General features: G+C 39.6%; 1 protein-coding gene, 1 long non-coding RNA gene and 1 other non-coding gene across 4 annotated transcripts in view; 1 reads left to right on the top strand and 2 right to left on the bottom strand.

Moving 5' to 3' along the window:
• Positions 1-3,018, bottom strand: part of YIPF6 (Yip1 domain family member 6) — a 32,314-nt gene extending 29,296 nt beyond the window's left edge. For both annotated transcript variants that reach the window (XM_004022148.5, XM_012106839.4), the window contains exon 1: positions 2,937-3,018. In XM_004022148.5, coding sequence (XP_004022197.1) covers positions 2,937-2,993 — 57 coding nt within the window. In that variant the 5' untranslated portion in view covers positions 2,994-3,018. The remainder of the gene's footprint in view (positions 1-2,936) is intronic.
• A 67-nt stretch (positions 3,019-3,085) lies between these two features.
• LOC132658727 (uncharacterized) lies at positions 3,086-19,608 on the top strand. Its single transcript, XR_009598711.1, has 2 exons — positions 3,086-3,532; positions 10,600-19,608. It is a non-coding gene; the product is annotated as an uncharacterized LOC132658727 (long non-coding RNA).
• Positions 14,305-14,407, bottom strand: LOC114111798 (U6 spliceosomal RNA). The gene has a single exon (XR_003587545.1). It is a non-coding gene; the product is annotated as a U6 spliceosomal RNA (small nuclear RNA).
• Positions 19,609-23,660: the final 4,052 nt, after the last annotated feature.

Here is a 23,660-nt window from a genome sequence, read left to right as displayed (position 1 = left end):
GGGAGCAGCAGCACCATCTGGGAGCTTATTAGAAACGCAGAATCTTAGGCCTCATCTCAGACCTGTTAAAAGAGAACCTGCATTGAATTTGTAAATTGCTTTGGGATGATTTGGGAGAATGGCATTCTAACATGTATACTATCATATAAGAATTGAATCGCCAGTCTATGCCTGACGCAGGATACAGCATGCTTGGGGCTGGTGCATGGGGATGACCCAGAGAGATGTTATGGGGAGGGAGGTGGGAGGGGGGTTCATGTTTGGGAATGCATGTAAGAATTAAAGATTTTAAAATTTAAAAAATAAAAACTTTAAAAAAAAAAGAGTAATTGTGCAAAAAAGCAAAAAAAAAAAAAAAAAAAGAGAGAGAACCTGCAATTTAATAAGATTCCCCAGATGATTGCTAGCATGTTAAAGTTTGAAAAACACTAAGACACATTCTCCCTAGCACTGCAAATCCTCGAGGATTCTGCCTTTCTCAAATCTTCACATCTACTGCTGCTATAATCCAGGCAGCCATCACTTCATTCCAGAACTACTGCAACAATTGCACGGTATTCTAGATTCCACACATTTTCCATGGTAACTTTTCCTTTGTTATGTTGTCAAATTCATGATTTAAAACATTTCCTCCTCAAAAATTTCCACTGACTCATTGTTGCCTGTTAAACCTCCCAGCATAGTGGTCAATAAAAGGAAATAACACTTACTGCATGATTATTATGTGCCAGGCACTCTACCAAGTGCTTTATGTGTATTAACTTATTCAATCCACTGAACAACCCTGTATTACTTTATCTCCATTTTACAGATAGGGAAACTGAGACATGGAGAGATTTTGGTAACTTCCCCAATATCCCACAGTGAGTTAAATGACAGAGCATAGAACCAAACCTAGACAATTTGAACCCCAGAGCACACGAAGCCACTGTTCTATACTGCCTCTCTACTACAGTAGCTTTATCTTTTAAGGCTTCTTTTCTAATACCTCCCTGTGCTTCAACCAAAGTAATCTCTCTGTTGTTCTACAAATACATTAGTATCTCCTAACCTCTGTATCTTCACCAATGAGAGTCTGTGTAGCATTAATGGTAATAGTCTTGGTTTCAGAAGCAGACCAGGTTCAAATTTCAGCCTGGTCACCTTAGGGAAATCATCAAATCTCTCAGTCTCATCTCCCCACCTGCAAGTAAAACACAGCCTAAAAACCACCTAACTGAAACAGTTGCTATAAAGTTTAGAAAATATGCAAAGGATGTCTAGCACAATCCTGGCACATATCAGGTAATCAATCATTCATAGCTTTATGCTCACATCCTACCCATCCTTTGAGGCTCCCTCAAATATAACTTCTACCATGTTGCCTGCTTCATCACCTCAACAAGACATGATAGCACCTTTTAAATTATGTTAAAATGTTATGTGTAACTTTCTTACATACTGTCTTATGTTGGCATTGTATGTTTGTCTTATGCCTAAAATCAGACTGTAAGCACCATAAGGACAGGACTCTCGTATTTCTTAAAGCAACTAGCATAGTATATTACACTTTGTGGGAGTTCAACAAACACTGCTAAATAGAAGTGTATTGGATACAGAGTAATGAGTAATCAGAACCACTAAAATTAATTGGGGGAAAGCTTCATAAAAGAGAAGTGGGGCAGTTTAGACGAAAAACAGGAACTAAAAGCATCTAAACTCCTGTAACTATGGCATACCATGCCCTATGCTTATATTAGTTCATTTAGTACTCTGACTCTGTGGTGACTTACTATCATTTTCCAAAAGGCAAAACTGGGGTTCAGAGTGATTTCCTCAAGGTCACTAATACTCCATGAGAACTTGGACCTACTCACTCTCTTTCACTGTTGAATCCACCATGCCTAAAAGAGTACCTGGATCATAGTGGATGCTCAATAAATATTTGACAAAAGAATGAAGAGATGAACAAATAAAGCTAGTAAGCAGAACCATAACTAGAATTAGTTTCACCTGACTCCCAGATCAGTCCTCTACTATGTTGACAATTTAAAACAGAGAAAAGGAATGCACCATTTATTGAGCACCTACTCATAAACACTATTTGGGACATGACTAAATGTTGTTTGGGAGGCGGGATGGGGGCAGAATGTTGAGTTGACACTACTCAGTTATGGTACTAATTTTATTAGACATTTCACATAAATTATGTCATTTCAACTTCCTAAAAACTCTTTGAGGCAGGTATTTTTATCTCCATTTTACACATGAAGAAATACTCTCCATTAAATGACTTGCCCAAATTCACACAAGTGCCAGAATGGGTGATTCCAGACCAAGTAACATTAACTCCAAACCCTGTGTTCTTAAATACATGTTCAGGTTTTGGACTTGTAGTACTTGCAATAGAAATTCTGTCCTCTGCAGACAGGAGCAAGAGATCATCATGAAGAGGACTGCAAGAGCTGTGACAAGGGAGGGCAGGGATTAAAACAGGACGACTGGAGTTCACTGAACAAATAAATAATCAAGTTATAATATCCCATGAGAATCAATCTCTCATTAATCCCAGAATCCTGCTACTCCCTCGAGGACTAGTGACAAGTCTCGATAAAATAGGGGACAGCAGATGCAAAGATACTTAAATCGCCTGAAGCTCAGCATTTAACAAAATGAAGGGGAGGAAGACAAGTGGTGAGAGCCTGTGAAAGGAAAGTGAATTGAGAGTTTCACAAGAAGGCGTGGAAAGGAGGGGGGCGGCAGCGAGGGGAATGGGGGGTGGGGCAGTTAGCCCAAAGAACAGGTAGACGGTTGGGACTGGATCTGGCATCTGATACAGGAAGGGCCTGTCGGGAGGAAGGAATTCCAGTACTCTCAAGTACAAGCCCGTTACCCTACTTCCTTAAGGGGCACTTTGCCTCACCCTCGGTCCCCTTTGTCGTAGATCCCAAGCTCACCAGGGGCCTGGGCGTTGTTGTCCCCGGGTCTCCTGGAGACTCCACCGCTTCTGCCATCCTGGCCCTCCTCCCGGTCGCTCCCACAGGCCTTTGCGCAACCTGAGACGTGGAGGCCACGGCCCGTCAGCGCGTCTGCGCGCGGCGGCCGCGTCACCAAAAAGCGCCTAACAGCTGCTGGCGGCCCTGGCGCTCGTCTCTCGTCTTCTGGGTGGTGGACAGGGGATTCGTGTCGCCTCAGTTCCTTTCTTCGGGGCCAGGAGTGTCGCTAAATACGCTCTCTTTTTAACATTCATCCCTGATTTTCAGACAGTTCCGTATGCCAGGGGACTGCCGCTTCCTTCTCACTCCTCCCCCGGCTCAGCGCCACTCCCTCTCCAGTGTCTGCTTCCGGCTCTCAGGCGGAGGCTCAGTGTGCCGCCCGAAACCTCACCCCACAACTGCACCTTAGGGGAAAACCCTGCTCCTCCCCCAGCGGCCGAGCGACTGTTTACCAGCTGCTGAATAAAAAGATGAAGCCTTCCCTACCAGCTACTCCTTCTACTGTTGCCCCTAAGCGATCTGGGGCAAGTACTGAAGATGTTCAAGGCTGAAAGAGGGTGAATATTAAAGTAACTTTTTAAAGAATACTCCTGCATGTCCCTATCTCTTTTTCTGTCTCATCTCGGGACTTTCTCAGTGTTTCAGACTCCAGTTCACCTCTCCCCAGGCTAAAATGAGATCAGGCAATACATCCATTGTTGATGTGAGCAATATATGCTAGAGTGCCAGTTGGGGCAAATAAATACTAGTTTTCCACTTTTAACAAACAAGGAAGGAGATGATGTGAAATAGGGAGCTTTATTTTTTACTTTTTGGTTGGGCAGTCTAGGAAAGCACACAAGTAGTAAACGTAAAAGAATGTGGCTGTAGTGTGATAAAATTCCCAAACTAATGAGGTGTGTGTGTGTTGTTCTGTTTTGTTTAAGTATTCTTATAATTCACCTTGTCAGACTAAGCACATTTTCAGTACTTGTGCAAATACTGATGGGAATAATATTAAAAATTAGGCCAGTAGATATGAAACTTTTAAAAAATGTTACAAGAGAATATTATGTACAATTCCCCAGGCTCAGCTTCAGCCTCCCATACATCCTCCACCATCCCTACCAATACCATTCTCACCATCAATGCCACCCCTACCCTGTCCTGACCTCAGCACTCTTATCAGGTTACCAAGTCCCTTCTGGCTTCCCTGAGGCCTTTAGTAACCTTTTCTGTTTCCTTGCCAACCTCCAAAGTAAGTTATCTCTCTCCAACTGAAAACCACAACTATAACACCCAACCTTATCTCTTGGCCTCTTTGCCACTAATTTCAAGATGGCCTTGGTGCTGGCTTAAGAGGAGGACAGACCATACAACAGTTGTTGAGAAAGTCAGTGTTTGGCTTACCTAGGCATTATTTCAGTCTAAAAATGCCAGTGTTTCTCATTTAACTAATAGGGTACAAAGTTGAGTGTGAGATAATATGCTATGAAGAGAAACTCAGGAAAGAAAGTTGAAGAGGAAGGGGTGGCATAGGGCTACACTCCTAAAATAGTAATTATTTTATGTTCTTAATTGCAATCACATCTCACAAAATTTCCAAACTGATTCATTACTGCTTAATATGCTATACTCATTACCCTCTGTGAACATTTACCCCACATCAGAAGTCGCAGGACTTGCCCCAAATAGCTTAGAAACTTTGTAAGTGGTGGAAGTGGGATTAACAGACCCATGGGTATGAAGAACTTTGTTAGTTGTTCTAACTCTGAAAACTACTGGAAAATATTGAGGAAACAGGCAGTTTCCTGAAGAAATGGTCAAAATTAACTCAAAAAGGAAGCAGCATATTTCATTAGGACAAAATTTTGGAGGAAAATAAATTTTAATATATAAAAAGCAAGGTGCAGAACAGTTTACATGGTATGCTATCATCTCTGTAAAAAAGTACAAGGGAATGTATATCCATGTATTTGAATATTCAGACTATGTCCCAATGGCTACAAAGAAACTGGTAACAGTGGTTGCCTCTGAGGGAGAAACTGGTGGACTGACAATAAAGTGGGAGGGACTGTTTATTGACTTTCAAGGGAAGGCTATTCATTGTATGACCTTTTATCCAGTTTGAAATTTTTACTATATGCATGTGTTATGTGTTACTTAAAAAAAAAAAAGTTGACAAAGAGCTATCCTCCCCTCCCAGCCCCAAGGTACTGAATGGATTTGAAGGCTACTGTTAGGGAAGAAGAAATTTTCCTCTTTTCATCTACATTCTTCTGGCTTGTCTAAGAATTAAATTGACAGGAGAAAGATTAACAGGAGAAAATCAAACAAGGTTTAATAACATTTCTGGGAAGAGACCAAGAAAAACTGGTAACTCACCAAAATGGCCAAAACCCTCACCTTAATTACCATCCTCAGCTAAAAACAAAATAGGCTTTTGAGGGTAGGGAGAGTCAATATGGGAGGTTGCCAGGAAAAGCAACAGTAAACAAGGGTGATTAAGGAAGATTTAAGTAATTCATATTTATGACCATGGTCAGAACAAGTATGATTGGTTGGCCAAGTGAAGGCCTCCAATCTAGCAATATCAAAAGTGGCTCAAACAGAAATATAACTTCTTTCTTCTAGAATAATTTTTCTAAGACCAAGTGACAAGTGAAGTCGCTCAGTCGTGTCTGACTCTTTGCGATTCCATGGGCTGTAACCTACCACACTCCTCCATCCATGGGATTTTCCAGGCAAGAGTACTGGAGTGGGGTGCCATTGCCTTCTCCAGAGGACCTTCCTAACCCAGGGATTGAACCCAGGTCTCCTGCTTTGTAGGCAGAGGCTTTACCGTCTGAGCCAAAAGGGAAGTCTTAATTTAGGGTTGTCCAATTAAAGCCTTGGAGAAATCCACCAAGAAGTACTTTTTTTTAAAAATTAATTATTTATTTTACTTTACAATATTGTATTGGTCTTGCCAAACATTGACTTGAATCCACCATGAGTGTACCTGTGTTCCCCATCCTGAACCCCCCTCCCACCTCTCTCCCCATCCCATCACTCGGAGTCATCCAAGTGCACCAGCCCTGAGCACCCTCCCTCATCCATCGAACCTGGACTGGCGATTTGTTTCACATATGATATTTTACATGTTTCAATGCCATTCTCCCATATACTCCCACCCTCACCCTCTCCCACAGAGTCCAAAAGACTGTTCAATACATCTGTGTCTCTTTGGCTATCTCATATACAGGGTTATCATTACCTTCTTTCTAAATTCCATATGTATGTGTTAGTATTCTGTATTGGTGCTTTTCTTTCTGGCTTACTTCACTCTATATAATAGGCTCTGGTTTCATCCACCTCATTAGAACTGATTCAAATGCCTTCTTTTTAATAGCTGAATAATATTCCATTGTGTATATGTACCACAGCTTTCTTATCCATTCATCGGCTGATGGACATCTAGGTTGCTTCCATGTCCTGGCTATTATAAACAGTGCTGCAATGAACATTGGGGTACACGTGTCTCTTTCGATTCTTGTTTCCTCAGTGTGTATGCCCAGAAGTGGGATTACTGGGTCATATGGGAGTTCTATTTCCAGTTTTTAAGGAATCTCCACATTGTTCTCCATAGTGGCTGTACTAGTTTGCATTCCCACCAACAGTGTAAGAGAGTTCCCTTTTCTCCACACCCTCTCCAGCATTTATTGCTTGTAGACTTTTGGATAACAGCCATTCTGACTGGCGTGAAATGGTACCTCATTGTGGTTTTGATTTGCATTTCTCTGAGAATGAGTGATGTTGAGCATCTTTTCATGTGTTTGTTAGCCATCTGTATGTCTTCTTTGGAGAAATGTCTGTTTAGTTCTTTAGCCCACTTTTTTATTGGGTTGCTTATTTTTCTGGAATTGAGCTGCAGGAGTTACTTGTATATTTTTGAGATTAATTTCTTTGTCCGTTGCTTCATTTCCTATTATTTTCTCCCATTCTGAAGGCTGTCTTTTCACCTTGCTTATAGTTTCCTTTGTTGTGCAGAAGCTTTTAATTTTAATTAGGTCCCATTTATTTTTGCTTCTATTTCCAGTATTCTGGGAGGTGGATCATAGAGGATCCTGCTGTGATTTATGATGGAGAGTGTTTTGCCTATGTTTTCCTCTAGGAGTTTAATAGTTTCTGGTCTTACGTTTAGATCTTGCATCCATTTTGAGTTTATTTGTGTGTATGGTGTCAGAAAGTGTTCTAGTGTCATTTTTTTACAAGTGGTTGACCAGTTTTCCCAGTACCACTTGTTAAAGAGATTGTCTTTCTCATTGTATGTTCTTGCCTCCTTTGTCAAAGATAAGGTGTCCATAGGTGCATGGATTTATCTCTGGGCTTTCTATTTTGTTCCATTGATCTATATTTCTGTCTTTGTGTCAGTACCATACTGTATTGATGACTGTGGCTTTGTAGTAGAGCCTGAAGTCAGGCAGGTTGATTCCTCCAGTTCCATTATTCTTTCTCAAGATTGCTTTGGCTATTGGAGGTTTTTGTATTTCCATACAAATTGTGAAATTATTTGTTCTAATTCTCTGAAAAATACCGTTGGTAGCTTGTTAGGAATTGCATTGAATCTATAGATTGCTTCAGGTAGTGTACTCATTTTCCTATATTAATTCTTCTGATCCATGAACACGGTATATTTCTCCATTTATTAGTGTCCTCTTTGATTTCTTTCATCAGTGTTTTATAGTTTTCTATACATAGGTCTTTAGTTTTTTTTATGTAGATATATTCCTAAGTATTTTATTCTTTTTGTTGCAATGATGAATGGAGTTGTTTCCTTAATTTCTCTTTCTGTTTTCTCATTGTTAGTGTATAGGAATGCAAGGGATTTCTGGGTGTTAATTTTATATCCTGCAACTTTACTATATTCATTGATTAGCTCTAGTAATTTTCTGGTGGAGTCATTAGGGTTTTCTATGTAGAGGATCATGTCATCTGCAAACAGTGAGAGTTTTACTTCTTTTCCAATCTGGATTCCTTTTATTTCTTTTTCTGCTCTGATTGTTGTGGCCAAAACTTCCAAAACTATGTTGACTAGTAGTGGTGAGAGTGGGCACCCTTGTCTTCTTCATGACTTTAGAGGAAATGCTTTCAATTTTTCACCATTGAGGATAATGTTTGCTGAGGGTTTGTCATATATAGCTTTTATTATGTTGAGGTATGTTCCTTCTATTCTTGCTTTCTGGAGGGTTTTTATCATAAATGGATGTTGAATTTTATGAAAGGCTTTCTATGCATCTATTGAGATAATCATATGGTTTTTATTTTTCAATTTGTTAACGTGTTGTATTACATTGATTGATTTGCAGATATTGAAGAATCCTTGCATCCCCAGGATAAAGCCCACTTGGTCATGATGTATGATCTTTTTTAATATGTTGTTGGATTCTATTTGCTAGAATTTTGTTAAGGATTTTTGCATCTATGTTCATCAGTGATATTGGCCTGTAGTTTTGGTTTTTTTTGTGTGTGGCATCTTTGTCAGGTTTTGGTATTAAGGTGATGGTGGCCTCACAGAATGCGTTTGGAAGTTTACCTTCCTCTACGATTTTCTGGAAGAGTTTGAGTAGGATAGGTGTTAGCTCTTCTCTACACTTGTGGTAGAATTCAGCTGTGAAGCCATCTGGTCCTGGGCTTTTGTTTGTTGGAAGAGTTCTGATTAGAATTTTAATTTCCGTGCTTGTTACCAAGAAGTTCTTGATGTAGGTAATTGACCATAAATACAACAATTGGATTAGTTTTTAAACTCTACATGGGACTTGTGCCCCTGAAAATCATTTTGAGTTATGTGCAAAAGTCAAAGAAATGAAAACAACACTATAAATAATCATGTGGGTCAGATCCAGCATCTGGGCATAGCTATCTCCTTCTAATGTCTTCTTCTTATCCTGGAGTGGAAGTAGTTTCTCCTCTGTTTGAGTATTATTTTAAGGTGAGTTTGAGGTCATCAGTCTTCTCTATTGACAAGTCCAGTGCAGGGGCCCTTTCTAAGTGGGAAACAAGAATCCAAGAATCAATTCTCTTTAGTTATGCTGTTCATAACTGGGGCTTCCATGGTGGCTCAGATGGTAAAGCGTCTGCCTGCAATGTGGGAGACCCAGGTTTGATCCCTGGGTCAGGAAGATTCCCTGGAGAAGGAAATGGCAACCCACTATAGTACTCTTGTCTGGAAAATCCCATGAACAGAGGAGCCTGGTAGGCTACAGTCCATGGGGTTGCATAGAGTCAGACAGGACTGAGCCACTACTTAAGTAAATATATAAGTAATGCTGTGCAAGAGTTAATTAGGAGAATCTGACAAAGGTCCTTTAACCTAGGTTAGAGAGAGTTGTTTTAATGATATATTTTATATTATACATCATCTCCTGGTTTTAGACCATAGGTCACCCAGTCTTCATTCAAAAATAGATCCATGTGATAAACTTCAGAAACAATCTTAGCATATCCTTCTAATAATTGGACTAAACTTTTGTCACAATGCAAGGCAGTAACAAAGACATTCATGAAGGGAGTCTTGGGTAGTAAATACAAAATCTCAAAGACAATTAACAACATTAGAACTCAGCGTTCATAGAAACAATCATTTTCTCTCTAAAATTACCCTCATTTCTATAAAATATCCCCAAATGAAGATTAACTTGTTTGCAAAAGAAGTCTGGTTTCAGTAAATTTTGCCTGATTATTTGCATAAGTATAACTAATCATGCAGGCTTTTTTAAGTTGGCTGTGCTGGAACCTTCCATAAGAAATCTCAGATTGAATTTTAATAAAAGGCCTCTCAAGGTCAGAAAAGTCATACCGAAGACTTGTCATCAGATCTGCCTGTACTATTTATATCTGTATAGATATATAGATACATATAGATCAGGTGAATACCCCTCTGCTTGGGATCCTCAAAATATTTTGAGGTTCTTGGACTTCAAGGAAGTAACCTTCCTTATTTACCTGGTAAGGCTGCTGGGCTCTCTGTAAGTAAGGTAACAGGTTGTTTTTCCAAGGGGCTTTCTTATGGTTGTTGTTCAGTCACTCAGTTGTGTGCAACTCTTTGCAACACCATAGACTGCAGCACACCAGGCTTCCCTGTCCTTCACCATCTCCCAGAGTTTGTTCAAACTCATGTCCATTCAGTTAGTGATGCCATCCAACTATCTCATCCTCTGTTGCCCTCTTCTCTTGTCCTCAATCTTTCCCAGCATCAGGGTCATTTCCAGTGAGTCAGCTTTTCACATCAGGTGGCCTAAGCACTGGAGCTTCAGCTTCAGCATCAGTCCTTCCAATGACTATTCGGGGTTGATTTCCCTTAGGATTGACTGGTTCAATCTCCTTGCCGCCCAAGGAACTTGCAAGAGTCTTCCCCAGTACCACAATTCAAAAGCATTGATTCTTTGTCATTCAGCATTTTCCATAGTCCAACTCTCACATCCATACATGACCACTGGAAAAAGCACAGCTTTGACCATATGGTCATACTCATTGGTCTTTTCCAGTGAGTTGGCTCTTTGCATTGGATGGCTGGAGTGTTGGAGCTTCAGCTTTAGCAACAGTCCTTCCAATGAATATTTAGGTTTCTTTTCTTTTAGGATTGACTGCTTTGCTCTCCTTGCAGTCCAAGGGTATCTCAAGAGTCTTCTCCAACACCACAATTCAGGGCCATCAGTTCTTCAGTGCTCAGCCTTCTTTGTGGTCTGGCTGTCACATCTGTACATGATGACTGGAGGAACCACAGCTTTGACTTTGTGGACCTTTGTCGGCAAGGTGATGGCTCTGCTTTTGAATATGCTGTCCAGGGAATATAGCTGAAGATGTCAAAGAAATCAGAAGAGAGTGAAAAGAAGTGGAAACAACGTTCTAAATGTGTGGATTGAAACTTTATATAAAATTTTTAAGTATAATGTGAATTAACAAACAATAATGGGAATCCTTGTGCACTGTTGATAGGAATGTAAATTGGTGCAGCCACTATGGAACACAGTTTGGAGTTTCCTCAAAAGAGGAAAAATAGAAGTACCTTATGATCCTGCAAGCCATTCCTGGGTATATATCTAAAGAAAATGAAAACAGATATAAAAAGATATCTGTACTTCTGTTCATTGTGTGTTCACAACAGCTAAGGGAGATTCATAGGTGTAGCAGTGCTGGCTGAACTTTCTCTGCTCTCAGTGTAGCAACTTATCTCATTCATAATCCTCAAGATGGCAGAGTAGAAGGATGTGCACTCACCTTCTGTGAGAACACCAAAATTGAAACTAGCTACTGAACAACCATCAACAAGAGGATGTTTGAACCCACGAAAGAAAGATACCTCATGTCCAAGGACAAAGGAGAAGCCACAATGAGATTATAGGAGGGGCGCAATCACGTTAAAATCAAATCTCATACCTGCTGGATGGTAACCCACAAACTGGAGAACAATAATACCTAAGAAGTTCTTGCACTGTTGGGAAGGTTCTGCTGCTGCTGCTGCTGCTAAATTGCTTCAGTCGTGTCTGACTCAGTGCGACCCCATAGATGGCAGCCCACCAGGCTCCGCCGTCCCTGGGATTCTCCAGGCAAGAACACTGGAGTGGGTTGCCATTTCTTTCTCCAATGCATGAAAGTGAACAGTGAACTAAGCCCCACATATCAGACTTCCAAACCTGGGGATATGGCAAAGGGACTGGGAATCCCCAGGGAATCTGACTTTGAAGGACAGCAGGATTTGATTACAGAAACTCCACAGGACTGGGGTAATCAGAGACTCTTGGAGGGCACAAACAAAACCTTGTGTTCATCAGGACCCAGGGGAAAGGAACAGTGATTCCACAGGAAACTGAGCCAGACCTGCCAGTGAGTGTTTGAGGGTCTCCTGCAAAGATGTAGGTCGGACTTGGCCTGCTGCAAGGACAGGAACTCTGGCCACCACAGTCCAGGAAGGTGCATGTTAGCATAAATCCTTTTTGGAGGTCACCTTTAGCCCTACCATGCTGCTGCTATTGCTGCTAAGTCGCTTCAGTCATGTCCGACTCTGTGCAACCCCATCCATCCCTGGGATTCTCCAGGCAAGAATACTGAAGTGGGTTGCCATTTCCTTCTCCAATGCATGAAAAGCCTGTCAACTCCAGTACTGGGCTGCTGCTGCTGCTGCTAAGTCACTTCCTCAGCCAAACAACTAACTAGGAGGGAGCACAGCCCCACCCATCAGCAGAAAACTGAATTAAAGATTTACTGAGTGTGGCCCTGCCCACCAGAGCAACACCCAGTCTTCCCCCAGCCAGTCCCTGCCATCAGCTGCTGCTGCTGCTGCTGCTGCTGCTGCTGCTGCTGCTGCTGCTGCTATATTGCTTCAGTCGTGTCCGACTCTGTGCGACCCCATAGACGGCAGCCCACCAGGCTCCCCCGTCCCTGGGATTCTCCAGGCAAGAACACTGGAGTGGGTTGCCATTTCCTTCTCTGATGCGTGAAAGTGAAGTCGCTCAGTTGTGTGCGACTCTTAGCGACCCCATGGACTACAGCCCACCAGGCTCCTCCGTCCATGGGATTTTCCAGGCAAGAGTACTGGAGCGGGGTTGCACAATCCTCTTACCTTCTTCTTTCTTCAGAGGGCAGACAGAAGAAGCAAGAGCTACAATCCTAATGGGCTTTATGTCTCCATAAAGTTCACCTTAGTTCTTTAAAGCTATCTGGTCATATCTGATTCTATGGATTTTCTCAAACATGACATTCCAGTCAAAACCATGGTAATATAACCCCAATGTTTCCAGTATGTCCTGTTTTAAGAACAGATTCTTATCAAACTTATGCAAATAATTATATTGCCATAAAAATAAGAATACTCACTAAGAGTTTCTAAATTCTGTAGGAATTTGGAGAGAAAAGATGAATGTTACAATTCTGCTTACAAAGTTAAAATGTAAAATTGCTGTAAGTCATAGTTAATTTAAGGGGAACAGTTTCCTTATATTTGGACAACAAAGATTAAAAGCTAGTAATTCAGACAAAAAGTCATACAAACTAACATTCAGCCTATGTAATTAATTCTTGTTGACCATGATCTTCTGTTAACAGTTTTATGAAGTCATCAGGGTTTCCATTAGAATTATTTAATTTCTTAACTAGTTCACTGGTATGAGCTGAAAGTTATCAGAAACCTGATGTGTCAAAAAGTTCTTTCTATGAATATTTTTGAAGATGAAGCATTTTTGCAAAAGTGTCAGAATACAAAAATAACTGTCTATTGAAGACAAAAGACTTAAAAAGCAAGGTTAAAAACCTGTTTACAATGCAATTGTCAAAGAAATTTGCTATTGTAGTGGCATATAATATTAAAATAATAGCTAGAATTATGATTGATGACATCATACCAGGACATATTTAAATTTTAGAAATTTCATTTGATTTCTGGAACATTTATATTAATGACATTTGTCTATACAATGCAACCTAAAAACGTTTATCACTACTCATTTAACAATGCTTCCCATGTAATTTAACTTACAAAATAAGTCTTAATTAGTTTAATGTCTTTCTTTGATAAGAGAAAACATGCTCCAGAGGTGTTCTTAAAAACCTCAAAGTTAGCTAGAGGTCAAAAGAACTTCATTTAGAATTTGATTTAGGGGAATTTTGTTAACTATATTAAAAAGGTTTTAAAACACTTAATCAAATAGGATCATATGTCACTATGTAACCATACTTAGTTATCCACCCAAAAGTGATGAAAGATTTCAAATGCAAATACAGAAATTACAACAGTTTACTCAAAAGGTAAAAACAAAAAACAAAAACAAACAAACAAAAAAACACTTTACAATCTATTATCAAGAGCATATCAATATCTGTTATCAGTTCAGTCGCTCAGTCGTCTCTCTCTCTCTCTCTCTCTCTCTCTCTATATATATATATATATATATATATACACACACATATTCTTTTACATGTTCTTTTTCATTATGGTTTATCACAGGATATTAAATATATTTCTCTACACTAGACAGTAGGACCCTGTTGTTTACCATTCTATATATAATAGTTTGCATCTGTTAATAAAAATATAGAATGCTTCTGAAATTTGTGTGTCATCCTTGCACTGCTACTGCTGCTAAGTCGCTTCAGTCGTGTCCGACTCTGTGCGACCCCATAGACGGAAACCCACCAGGCTCCCCCGTCCCTGGGATTCTCCAGGCAAGAACACTGGAATGGGTTGCCATTTCCTTCTCCAAGGCATAAAAGTGAAAAGTGAAAGGGAAGTCGCTTAGTCGTGTCCAACTCTTAGCGACCCCATGGACTACAGCCTACCAGGCTCCTCCATCCATGGGATTTTCCAGGCAAGAGCACTGGAGTGGGGTGCCATTTGCCTTCTCCAATCATCCTTGCACAGGGGTCATGCTAATCTTCTCTGTGTGATTCCAATTTTAGTATATGTGCTGCCAAAGCCCGCACTCTCTCTCTTTTAAAAATACCTTTAGGACAAAATTACTTTATCATCCTGGAAATAAATGTGTTTCATCCCTCATATCTTTTTTCTTGAAAGCAAAGATGTTTTCTTTATTAATTTTAGTGGTTTTAATTACATATTTTAATTAGAATTCTCAACTCTTAAAAACCTTCATTTCTAACAAAAACTAAGAAGTAAGTCATTATGAATATTAGCATTCTGTAGATTGTCAAACTTCTAAATACTGCTTATGATTTTTTAAAACTATGTGCTTTTTTATAGAAGATATCTCCATGTGGCACCAAACATATTTACTAAATAGTCCTCAATATCTTTAGTTTCTCTGTAAAGGGAAGCTTATGTTTAGTAATTAATGTTTCAGTATTTTATTAGAGGATGATCTAGATATTCAATAAACTTCTGTCATTTACCTTAAATTAGCAAAACTCTAAAATTTGAAGTTGCCAAAAAGATTTAGAGAAACTCTTAAGTAGACACACCATAAAACATGATTATTCTTAAAGAGTTCACTTAAAAACTCTGAACATATGCTTAATTTACTATTAAAAATTTTATTATATCAAGTCATTTTTCTGGCTGACAAATTTTCAACAGAGGTAATAAGATCTTATTTAACTTCTTATAAATCTAGGTACAACAAAAGTGTTATATTTAATGCTGATAACTCTAAAGACATGTCTATATTAATAAAGAACTAAACTATCTTTAATACCAAACATTAATTCAGTACTGAATATTTCCCAAATCTTGTGAAACTGAAATTCATTTTAGTTTCTTTTATGTTTCTGAGAGTTTATCTAAGTGCTTAATTTTCTTTAAACCAACTAAATAGGACTCTTACAAATTAATTTTGACTATACCACACATCTACAACACTAATCCATTGTGCTCTGCATGCGTGGGTTCGTATCCCATCCTGTCCCCTCCCGCTGTAGTGTGGGAGTGAGGTTTTAGTGCCTTGTGAACAAGGTATAAATTGGTGTTCCATTACGGATGAACTGTGTAACTTTCACACATATATGTAGACACACACAAACAGAGATCCCTTAGTCCCCATTCCAAATTTTCAGCCTTGTCAGGTACAATAAATCAATACCCATTCGTTATAGAAAAAGTCAGATTTGAATTGGGTTTCTGGCAGATGGTCACTTATTTAGGTGGCTAAACCCTTTTTTTCACTAGACACTGAAAAATTATATTTTTCCTTGACAAGTCAAGTTCCAAATGACCTATCTCCTTATTCATTTTCTTTCCATAAAAATTACATTCCTAAAATTTGCACTTAAAAGATGGCCTAGATAAAACTTTCTGGAGAAGACCATGTAGAACATTTACATCTCAAAGGCTCAGGGAGAGAAATGCAAGATCCTTCTAGAAGGGCTTTCTTCCTGTAAGGACAGAATTTTTTTTTCTTTTAATACTTACAAACCTCATAAGATAGATAGGGGAAATATGGGTTAATTAGCGTTGTTTGTTGCTCGCACAGTCATGTCCATCCCTTGGCGATCCCATGGACTATAGACCACAAGGCTCCTCTACCCGTGCCATTCTCCAAGCAAGAATACTGAAATGGGTTGCCATTCCCTTCTCCAGGGGATCTTCCCAACCCAGGGATCAAACCCACGTATCCTGCATTGCAGACTGATTTTTTTTTTTTTAACCATCTGAGCCACCGGGGAAGACTAGCAGATGTTTGAGGGAGAGAAAACAAAAAAAAAAGGATTGATGGGCTTTTAATTGTTTCTCAAGCCATACCTCTGGTCCTAGAAAGAGTAGATTTGTAAAATTGAGTACTGCTGTTTTTTAATTCCTCAAGGAATTAAGTGCATGCGTCCTTTGCCCAGCCACTTCAGTTGTGTCTGACTCTTTGCAACCCTATGGGCTGTAGCCCACCAGGCTCCTCTGTCCATGGGATTCTCTAGGCAAGAATACTGGAGTGGGATGCCATGCCCTCCTGCAGCGGACCTTCCCAACCTGAATCTGCCTGCATCTCCTGCATTGCAGGCAAATTCTTTACCCACTGAGCCACCTGGAAAGCCCATCAAGGAATTGAGGAGCCACATCCTTGGTGGCTCAGCTGGTAAAGAATCTGCCTGCAAATGAGGGAGATTGGATTTGATCTCTGGGTTGGGAAGATCCCCTGGAGAAGGGCACGGCTACCCACTCCAGTATTCTGGCTTGGAAAATCCCATGGACTGTATAATTCATGGGATTGCAAAGAGTCAGACACAACTGAGCAATTTTCACTCACTTTCATAAACATCGAAGGATGGACATACCCATCCATCTGTGTTGGGATGCTTTTCTTTCCCTCTGGGTATATTTAGCTTGGGGGAGAAGGCCAAAAAGTTCCTTATCAGGCTGTGAATATCAGCTGTGTTCGCTAGTTTAGTCAGACCAATGGCCTCCCATAAAGGTAATCCATTTACAAAAACTTTTGAGGATCCTCTCTGCATTTAAGGAATTATTTAACTATGGCCCTCAGTTCACCCCTTGACCCAAAGAGGATTGCCTACAGCCTTAAGAGGTCCTATTTCTAAAGGCAACTGCTTAACAGTCTCTTCAGAGTGGAAAAGCAATTCATACAGAGGATTATAAGAATGAGTACTCAAATAAAGGAGGATAGAGGGGAGTAGGAGCTATGTCAATCTTACAGTCTTTTAGATACTTTTTATATTTTTAATCATTCATTAGCTTTATACCACAAATCCTTCAAAGAAGCTGTTTTGGAAATTAGAAGTCTTTGGGGACTTTGCATACCAATTAAAATAAGTACAAGTGTTTAAGATGAGCACTTTCTAAAATTTTAACAATTTCAAAGTCTTTCAAATTCTGAGGATCCATCATTTGTCTATTGATATTGTTCAATCAGTAAGTCATGCATACCAGTTTTTCCTGTCCTTCACTATCTCCTGGAATTTGTTCAGTTTCATGTCCATTGAGTTGGTGATTCTATCTAACCATCTCATCCTCTGCCAACCTCTTGTCCTTTTGCCTTCAATCTTTCCCAGCATCAGGAAAATGAGTTTTCCATTGAGTTGGCTCTTCGCATCAGGTGGACAAAGTATTGGAGCTGCAGCTTCAGCATCAGTCCTTCCAATAAACTTTCAGGGTTGATTTCCTTCAGGATTGACTCATTTGATCTCATTGCAGTCTAAGGGACTCCCAAGAGTCTTTTTCAGCACCACAAATCAAAAGCATCAGTTCTTCAGCTCTCAGACTTCTTTATGGTCAAACTTTCACATCCATACCTGACTACTGGAAAAATCATTAACTGTGACTGTACAGACCTTTGTTGGCAAAGTGATGTCAATTGATGAGTAGGATCTTAATAGTGACTCAACTCAATAAGCCTTTTTGTGGCTAAACCAAGTATGTAAGAGGCTTCCTGCAAGAGATCACAAAGGATGCAGCCCTCACAAGATGCAGAAATTTCACGCCCAAGGATGTTCTAAGAAAGTAAAGACTTTCATTGTACAAATGGAAACAACAAAGTTTGAGATGACAAAGTTTGCATATGGACTGAGATCTGTTATGACAAACTCCCCTGAGAGCTGACTCTGTCAGACAAAGAATTTCTCAGTTTGGAATTCCAGTATACTGAGTGACTGCCAAATGTACTTGCACCTTCTGTATGTTAGAGACAAGTTTTCAGGATATATATAAGATTAAAGGAAAACCTAATCAGACCAATAATTTTCCTCCATATGACCAAAGACACAAAAGACAGAGACAACAACAAGAAAACCTGACCAGGTCTGGGAGGAAAAAGATTAACAAACCTAGAGTACTCTTCCACATTTCAAACCAAAAGTCACTGAGTTCAAGGAGCTAACTCTACAAAAATTTATTCCCACTAATCTAATTTTAGAAACAAGAAGAACTTTTACCACTCTAATTTCCAGCAAACCTTGCAGGCAGAGGTCAAAGAAACTGACAGATATGGTAAGAATTCTTACCTTCTGCCAGCTTTCTCTAACTGCAGGCATAGAAACTAAATTTGGAATGTCAAATGAGTCTCATCTTGGCCATTTCAGGGCAAGAGTTCCTTTAATTCACAGTGTAAAAGGACTTGTGAATATAAATTCTCTAAACTGGGAAAATCCTCCTCAATGTCTGTTAACTGAGGAGTCAGGTACCTTTTTATTCATAGCCAAATAAAACTCAAGATTGTCAACCAATAATTGGTAGATCTGAGAATAAGAGACACTTATTCAATTTCATCTGGACATACATAAACCTGGTTGGGGTATTAAGTCAGAGGTTTTCTGACTCCCCTCATTTCACTGTTTGGGAAACTTACCCACTTTAAAGTTGGTTTGTCGGGATGAAATTATATGGTGGACCCGTGTGCTGTTTGTGAGTTGAACTCCTCTAGATGTCACCCTAGAGTCATTTCAGCTCTTTTATGTGTCTCAGCTTCTCCCTCATTCAGTCTAAAGCCATCATGGGTGCTTAGAGTACTGCTTGGTCAACTTTTACATTGTGTGTCACTGGGTGAGCAAGTTTTTAATTAATGAGTGATTTCCCCCATTGGACTACTGCATGGTATTAGGACTTGCCTTCACCGCTCCCATAAATTTCTCAATTGTGGAAAAAGCCATAATTGTCCAGAAAGAGCTGTGTCCCCCCCTTTTTTTTTTTAAAGCAGAGAACTCTCATATGGTATCTTCACTTTAATTCTGACAAATTCTATTAAGGTAGTCAAATTGAGAAGAGATGTTAGGCCTGTCTCCTACCTAATCACCAAGTCCAGTCTCTTTCAACTGAGCAAATCTTCCCAGTGTTTCTCAACCATGCACTTTTCCCCAGTGTCTCTAAACTGGGAAAATCCTCACTGGTCTGGACTTGCTGAGGAGGAGGATGAACATAGGACCAGGGCTCCTAGTATAATATAGTTCAGGTGAGAAGTATGCCTTGGGTCCCTTCATGGTTGCCAAAATCGTCAACAACCAAAAATCCCCAAACAATGTGAGAACTGTAAATTTCAGTTTTATTTTGGAACTTAACTGAGTACTATTGCCTGGGAGAGACAACCTCCCAGATAGCTGTGAGGAACTGCTCCAAAGAATTAAGGGAGGAGCCAGTATATATAAGATTTGGGGGGAAGGCTGAGAAATACACATAGCTGTGGTCTGAGGAGGACTTACAAATAGGTGAGAAAAGAAGAGAAATGAAAAACAATGGAGAAAGGGATATACCCAACTGAATGCAGAGGTCCAGAGAATAGCAAGGAGAGATAAGAAAGTTTTCTTAAGTGAACAATGCAAAGAAATAGAAGAAAGCAATAGAATGGAAAAGATGAAAGATCTCTTAAAGAAAATTGGAGATATTAAGGGAACATTTCATGCAAGACTGGACATGATAAAGGAAAGAAACAGTAAGAGCCTAACAGAGGCAGAAGAGATTAAGAAGAGGTGGCAAGAATACACAGAAAAACTATATAAGAAAGATATTAATGAACCAGATAACCATGATGATGTGGTCAATTTATCTAGAACTGGACATTATAGAGTATGAAGTCAAATGGGCCTTAGGAAACATTGCTATGAGCAAAGCTAGTGGAGGTGGTGGAATTTTAGCTGAGCTACTGAAAGTCCTAAAGGGTGATGCTGTTTAAGTGCTACACATATTGTCATCAAATTTGGAAAACTCAGCAGTGCCCACAGTACTAGAAAAAGTCAGAAAGAAGGGCATTGCCCATCACAAAGAAGGGCAATGCCAAAGAATGTTCAAACTACCATACAATGTTGCTCATTTTACATGCTAGCAAGGTTATACTCAAAAACCTTCAAGCTAGTCTTCAACGTTACGTGAACAAAGAACTTCCAGATGTACAAACTGGGCTAAGAAAAGGCAGAGGAACCAGAGATCAAATTGCCAACATTTGCTGGATCATAGCAAAAGCAAGGGAATTCCAAGGAAAATCTAATTCTGCTTCACTGACTATGCTAAAGCCTTTGACTGTGTGGATTTCAACAAACTGGAAAATTCTTCAAGAGAAGGGAGTACCAGACCACCTTACCTGTCTCCTGAGAAACCTGTATGTAGGACAAGAAGCAACAGTTAGAACTGGATGTGGAACAATGGACTGGTTCCAAATTGGGAAAGGAGTACACTAAGGCTGTGTATTGTCACCCTGCTCTTTTATGCAGAGTACATCATGTGAAAAGCTGGGCTAGTTGAATCACAAACTGGAATCAAGATTGCTGGGAGAAATAACAACTTCAAAAAAGCAGATGATACCACTCTGGCAGAAAACAAAGAACTGAAAAGCTTCTTGATGAGGGTGAAAGAGGAGAGTGAAGAAGCTGGCTTGAAGCCCAACATTCAAAAAATGAAGATCAGGCATCTGGTCCCATCACTTCATGGCAAATAGATGGGGAACAATGGAAACAGTGACAGATTTTATTTTCTTGGGCTCCAACATCACTGCAGATGGTGACTGTAGCCACGAAATAAAAAAGACACTTGTTCCTTGGCAGAAAAGCTATGACAAACCAATAGAGTGTATTAAAAAGCAGAGACAATTACTTTGCCAACAAATGTCCATATAGTTGAAGCTATAGTTTTTCTAGTAGTCATGTATGGATGTGAGAGCTGGACCATAAAGAAGGTTGAATGCTGAAGAATTGACGCTTTTGAACTGTGGTGCTGGAGAAGACTGTTGGGAGTCCCTTGGGCAGCAAGGAGATGAAACCAGTCAACCTTAAAGGAAATCAACCCCGAATGTTCATTGGAAGGACTGATGCTGATGCTGAAGTGCCAATATTTTAGACACCTGATGCAAAGTGCTGACTCATTGGAAAAGTCCTTGATGCTGGGAAATTTGAGGTCAAGAGGAGAAGGGGGCAGCATTGGATGAGATGGTTAGATAGCATCACTGACTCAATGGACATGAGTTTGAGCAAGTTCTGGGAGAAAACAAAAGACATGCTGCAGTTCATGGGGTTGCAAAGAGTTGGTCACAACTTAGTGACTGAACTACAAAGCATACATATCGGTAAAATGTTACTGCTAGTCGTGAGGTTCAGGTATCTCAGTTATTTTAGTGTTTTTTATGTATGGGAAGATGCAAGAATCTGGAGTCAGTGAAATTCTTCCTTAGATATGCATTGCATCTTAACTATCTAGGGGCCCATATATACAAAACACAGAATGCTTCATCCTAAATTCCTTTCAGTGTGTGCTGTGTCAGTGACTGCAACAGCTGATGACTTGGTACTTGAGAACTTGAATGGTGGGTGATTTTTTTTTCAAATTAAGTATATTAATAAAGTATGAATAGAAGTGTGCTTACTTAACATGGTAAAGAAATCTGTATCAAACCAAAATCAACCTCTTCCTATACCTGGCATTCCCATGAAACACAAGAACAGGAGAAGAATGCTTATTATCATAAATATTTGATACTGTTCTGAAAGTGCTAGGCAATGCAATTAGACTTTCCTCACTTTGGGGCCAAAGCCAGCCTTGCTCATTCTCTCTGAGGCCATTGGTGCCCATGGACATCCTCATCCATTAACCCCATCTTAACCCTCTGTCTCTAATATACAAGCAATGTTCCAGCTCTATAAACTTTAGGCATGTTTCCCACTTTCAATATTCTCCTTTCTTGGCACTTGCCTCTTCCAACATATAGCATTTCTCTGTATAAACACTCCACCCTTCCTAGTGTAAATATAGTTTCTCTTTTTACCCGTTGTAAAAAATTAGTGATAAACCTTCCCTAACCTCTCTGTTTACCTCCACCTCTTTTCCTGTTGCTGTCTTGCCCCAGCCCTTCCCTTATTCCATTCTCTAACCATTTCCCCCTTCCCTGAGGTTTTTATAACTTTTATCACTACCTCAATCTCCAAAATAAGTTATCTCTCTAACTCCTCCACCGTGTACTTTATCCCTGAACTTTCCAAGAGATTCTGACAACTGGGCTAGGAAGAGGTCAGGTTATAGTGCAGTTGTAGATTTAGTCAGTATTCAGGTTACCTGGCGGAGAAGGCAATGGCACCCCACTCCAGTACTCTTGCCTGGAAAATCCCGTGGACGGAGGAGCCTGGTAGGCTGCAGTCCATGGGGTCGCCAAGAGTCGGACACGAATGAGTGACTTCACTGTCACTTTTCACTTTCATGCATTGAAGAAGGAAATGGCAATCCACTCCAGTGTTCTTGCCTGGAGAATCCCAGGGATGGTGGAGCCTGGTGGGCTGCCATCTATGGAGTCGCACAGAGTTGGACATGACTGAAGCGACTTAGCAGCAGCAGCAGCAGGTTACCTGGATGCCTTTTCAGGCTACACACACCTGTTCCCTATTTAAAAAATATGGTTGAAGACTGATATAGGATGTAGTAGAGTACTTTATGTTTTGGGATAGGTGATCCTTAAAAAATCCACAGCTACTCTTAATATAAAAAGTTGTGAAAACATGAACAAACTCACAAAATAGTAATTGACATACTTTTTCAGGTAGAAGTATATCCAGCAATATTTATAATTGTGTATGCCTATATTAATTATTCTGTTTCAAACCATGATACTTTCATTAGAACAGTTGATATGTTACTTCTTTAATCCATAAAATTGCATTCAGATACTTAGTGTGTGTCTTAGCTATAATTTTATATAAAAAGAGATTGTTTCCAACTTATTTTTCATACTTACACGTTTTTATCTATTATTATTTTTGACTAATATGTTCCCCAGCATTTTAGTATGAATATATTCAAATATATAAACATGTTCAAAGCATAATAGAGTAAAATGTGAAAAAAATAGCACAGTGAGCAACCATATACACACAACCTGCATTCTACAATTCACATTTAGCTGTATCTGCTTTATCAGATCACTATCCATATATCCATTTATCAATCCATTCATGCATCATTTGTTTATTATATGCTTCAAAGTATGTTTCAGACATTAGTATACTTCATGCCTAAACATTTCAGCTTGCAGTCTTGAAAGGAAAAGACGGTTGTTTGTGTATTGACATATAAAGATGTCCATGATACAGTAAATTGAAAAAAAAAAAGCAGCTTATAAAAAACATTATTTATGTTAACTGCAAGGATTATATAGACATAAGAATTTAATTGCCTAAACAATAGACATTTATACCTTATTCCTTCTTATCAGAACTCCACTTTTGTTCAGTATGGCAATATGTCCAGGCCCAAATATTAAATCATCATTGATTCAAGTCAATCATGGCAATCTTATTTTCTGATTTTCC

The sequence above is a fragment of the Ovis aries genome, chromosome X (genome assembly GCF_016772045.2).
Source record: "Ovis aries strain OAR_USU_Benz2616 breed Rambouillet chromosome X, ARS-UI_Ramb_v3.0, whole genome shotgun sequence".
NCBI classification, from domain to species: domain Eukaryota; kingdom Metazoa; phylum Chordata; class Mammalia; order Artiodactyla; family Bovidae; genus Ovis; species Ovis aries.
The sequence above is the reverse complement of the archived record's forward strand: the minus strand, read 5'-3'. Positions and strand labels throughout refer to the sequence as shown.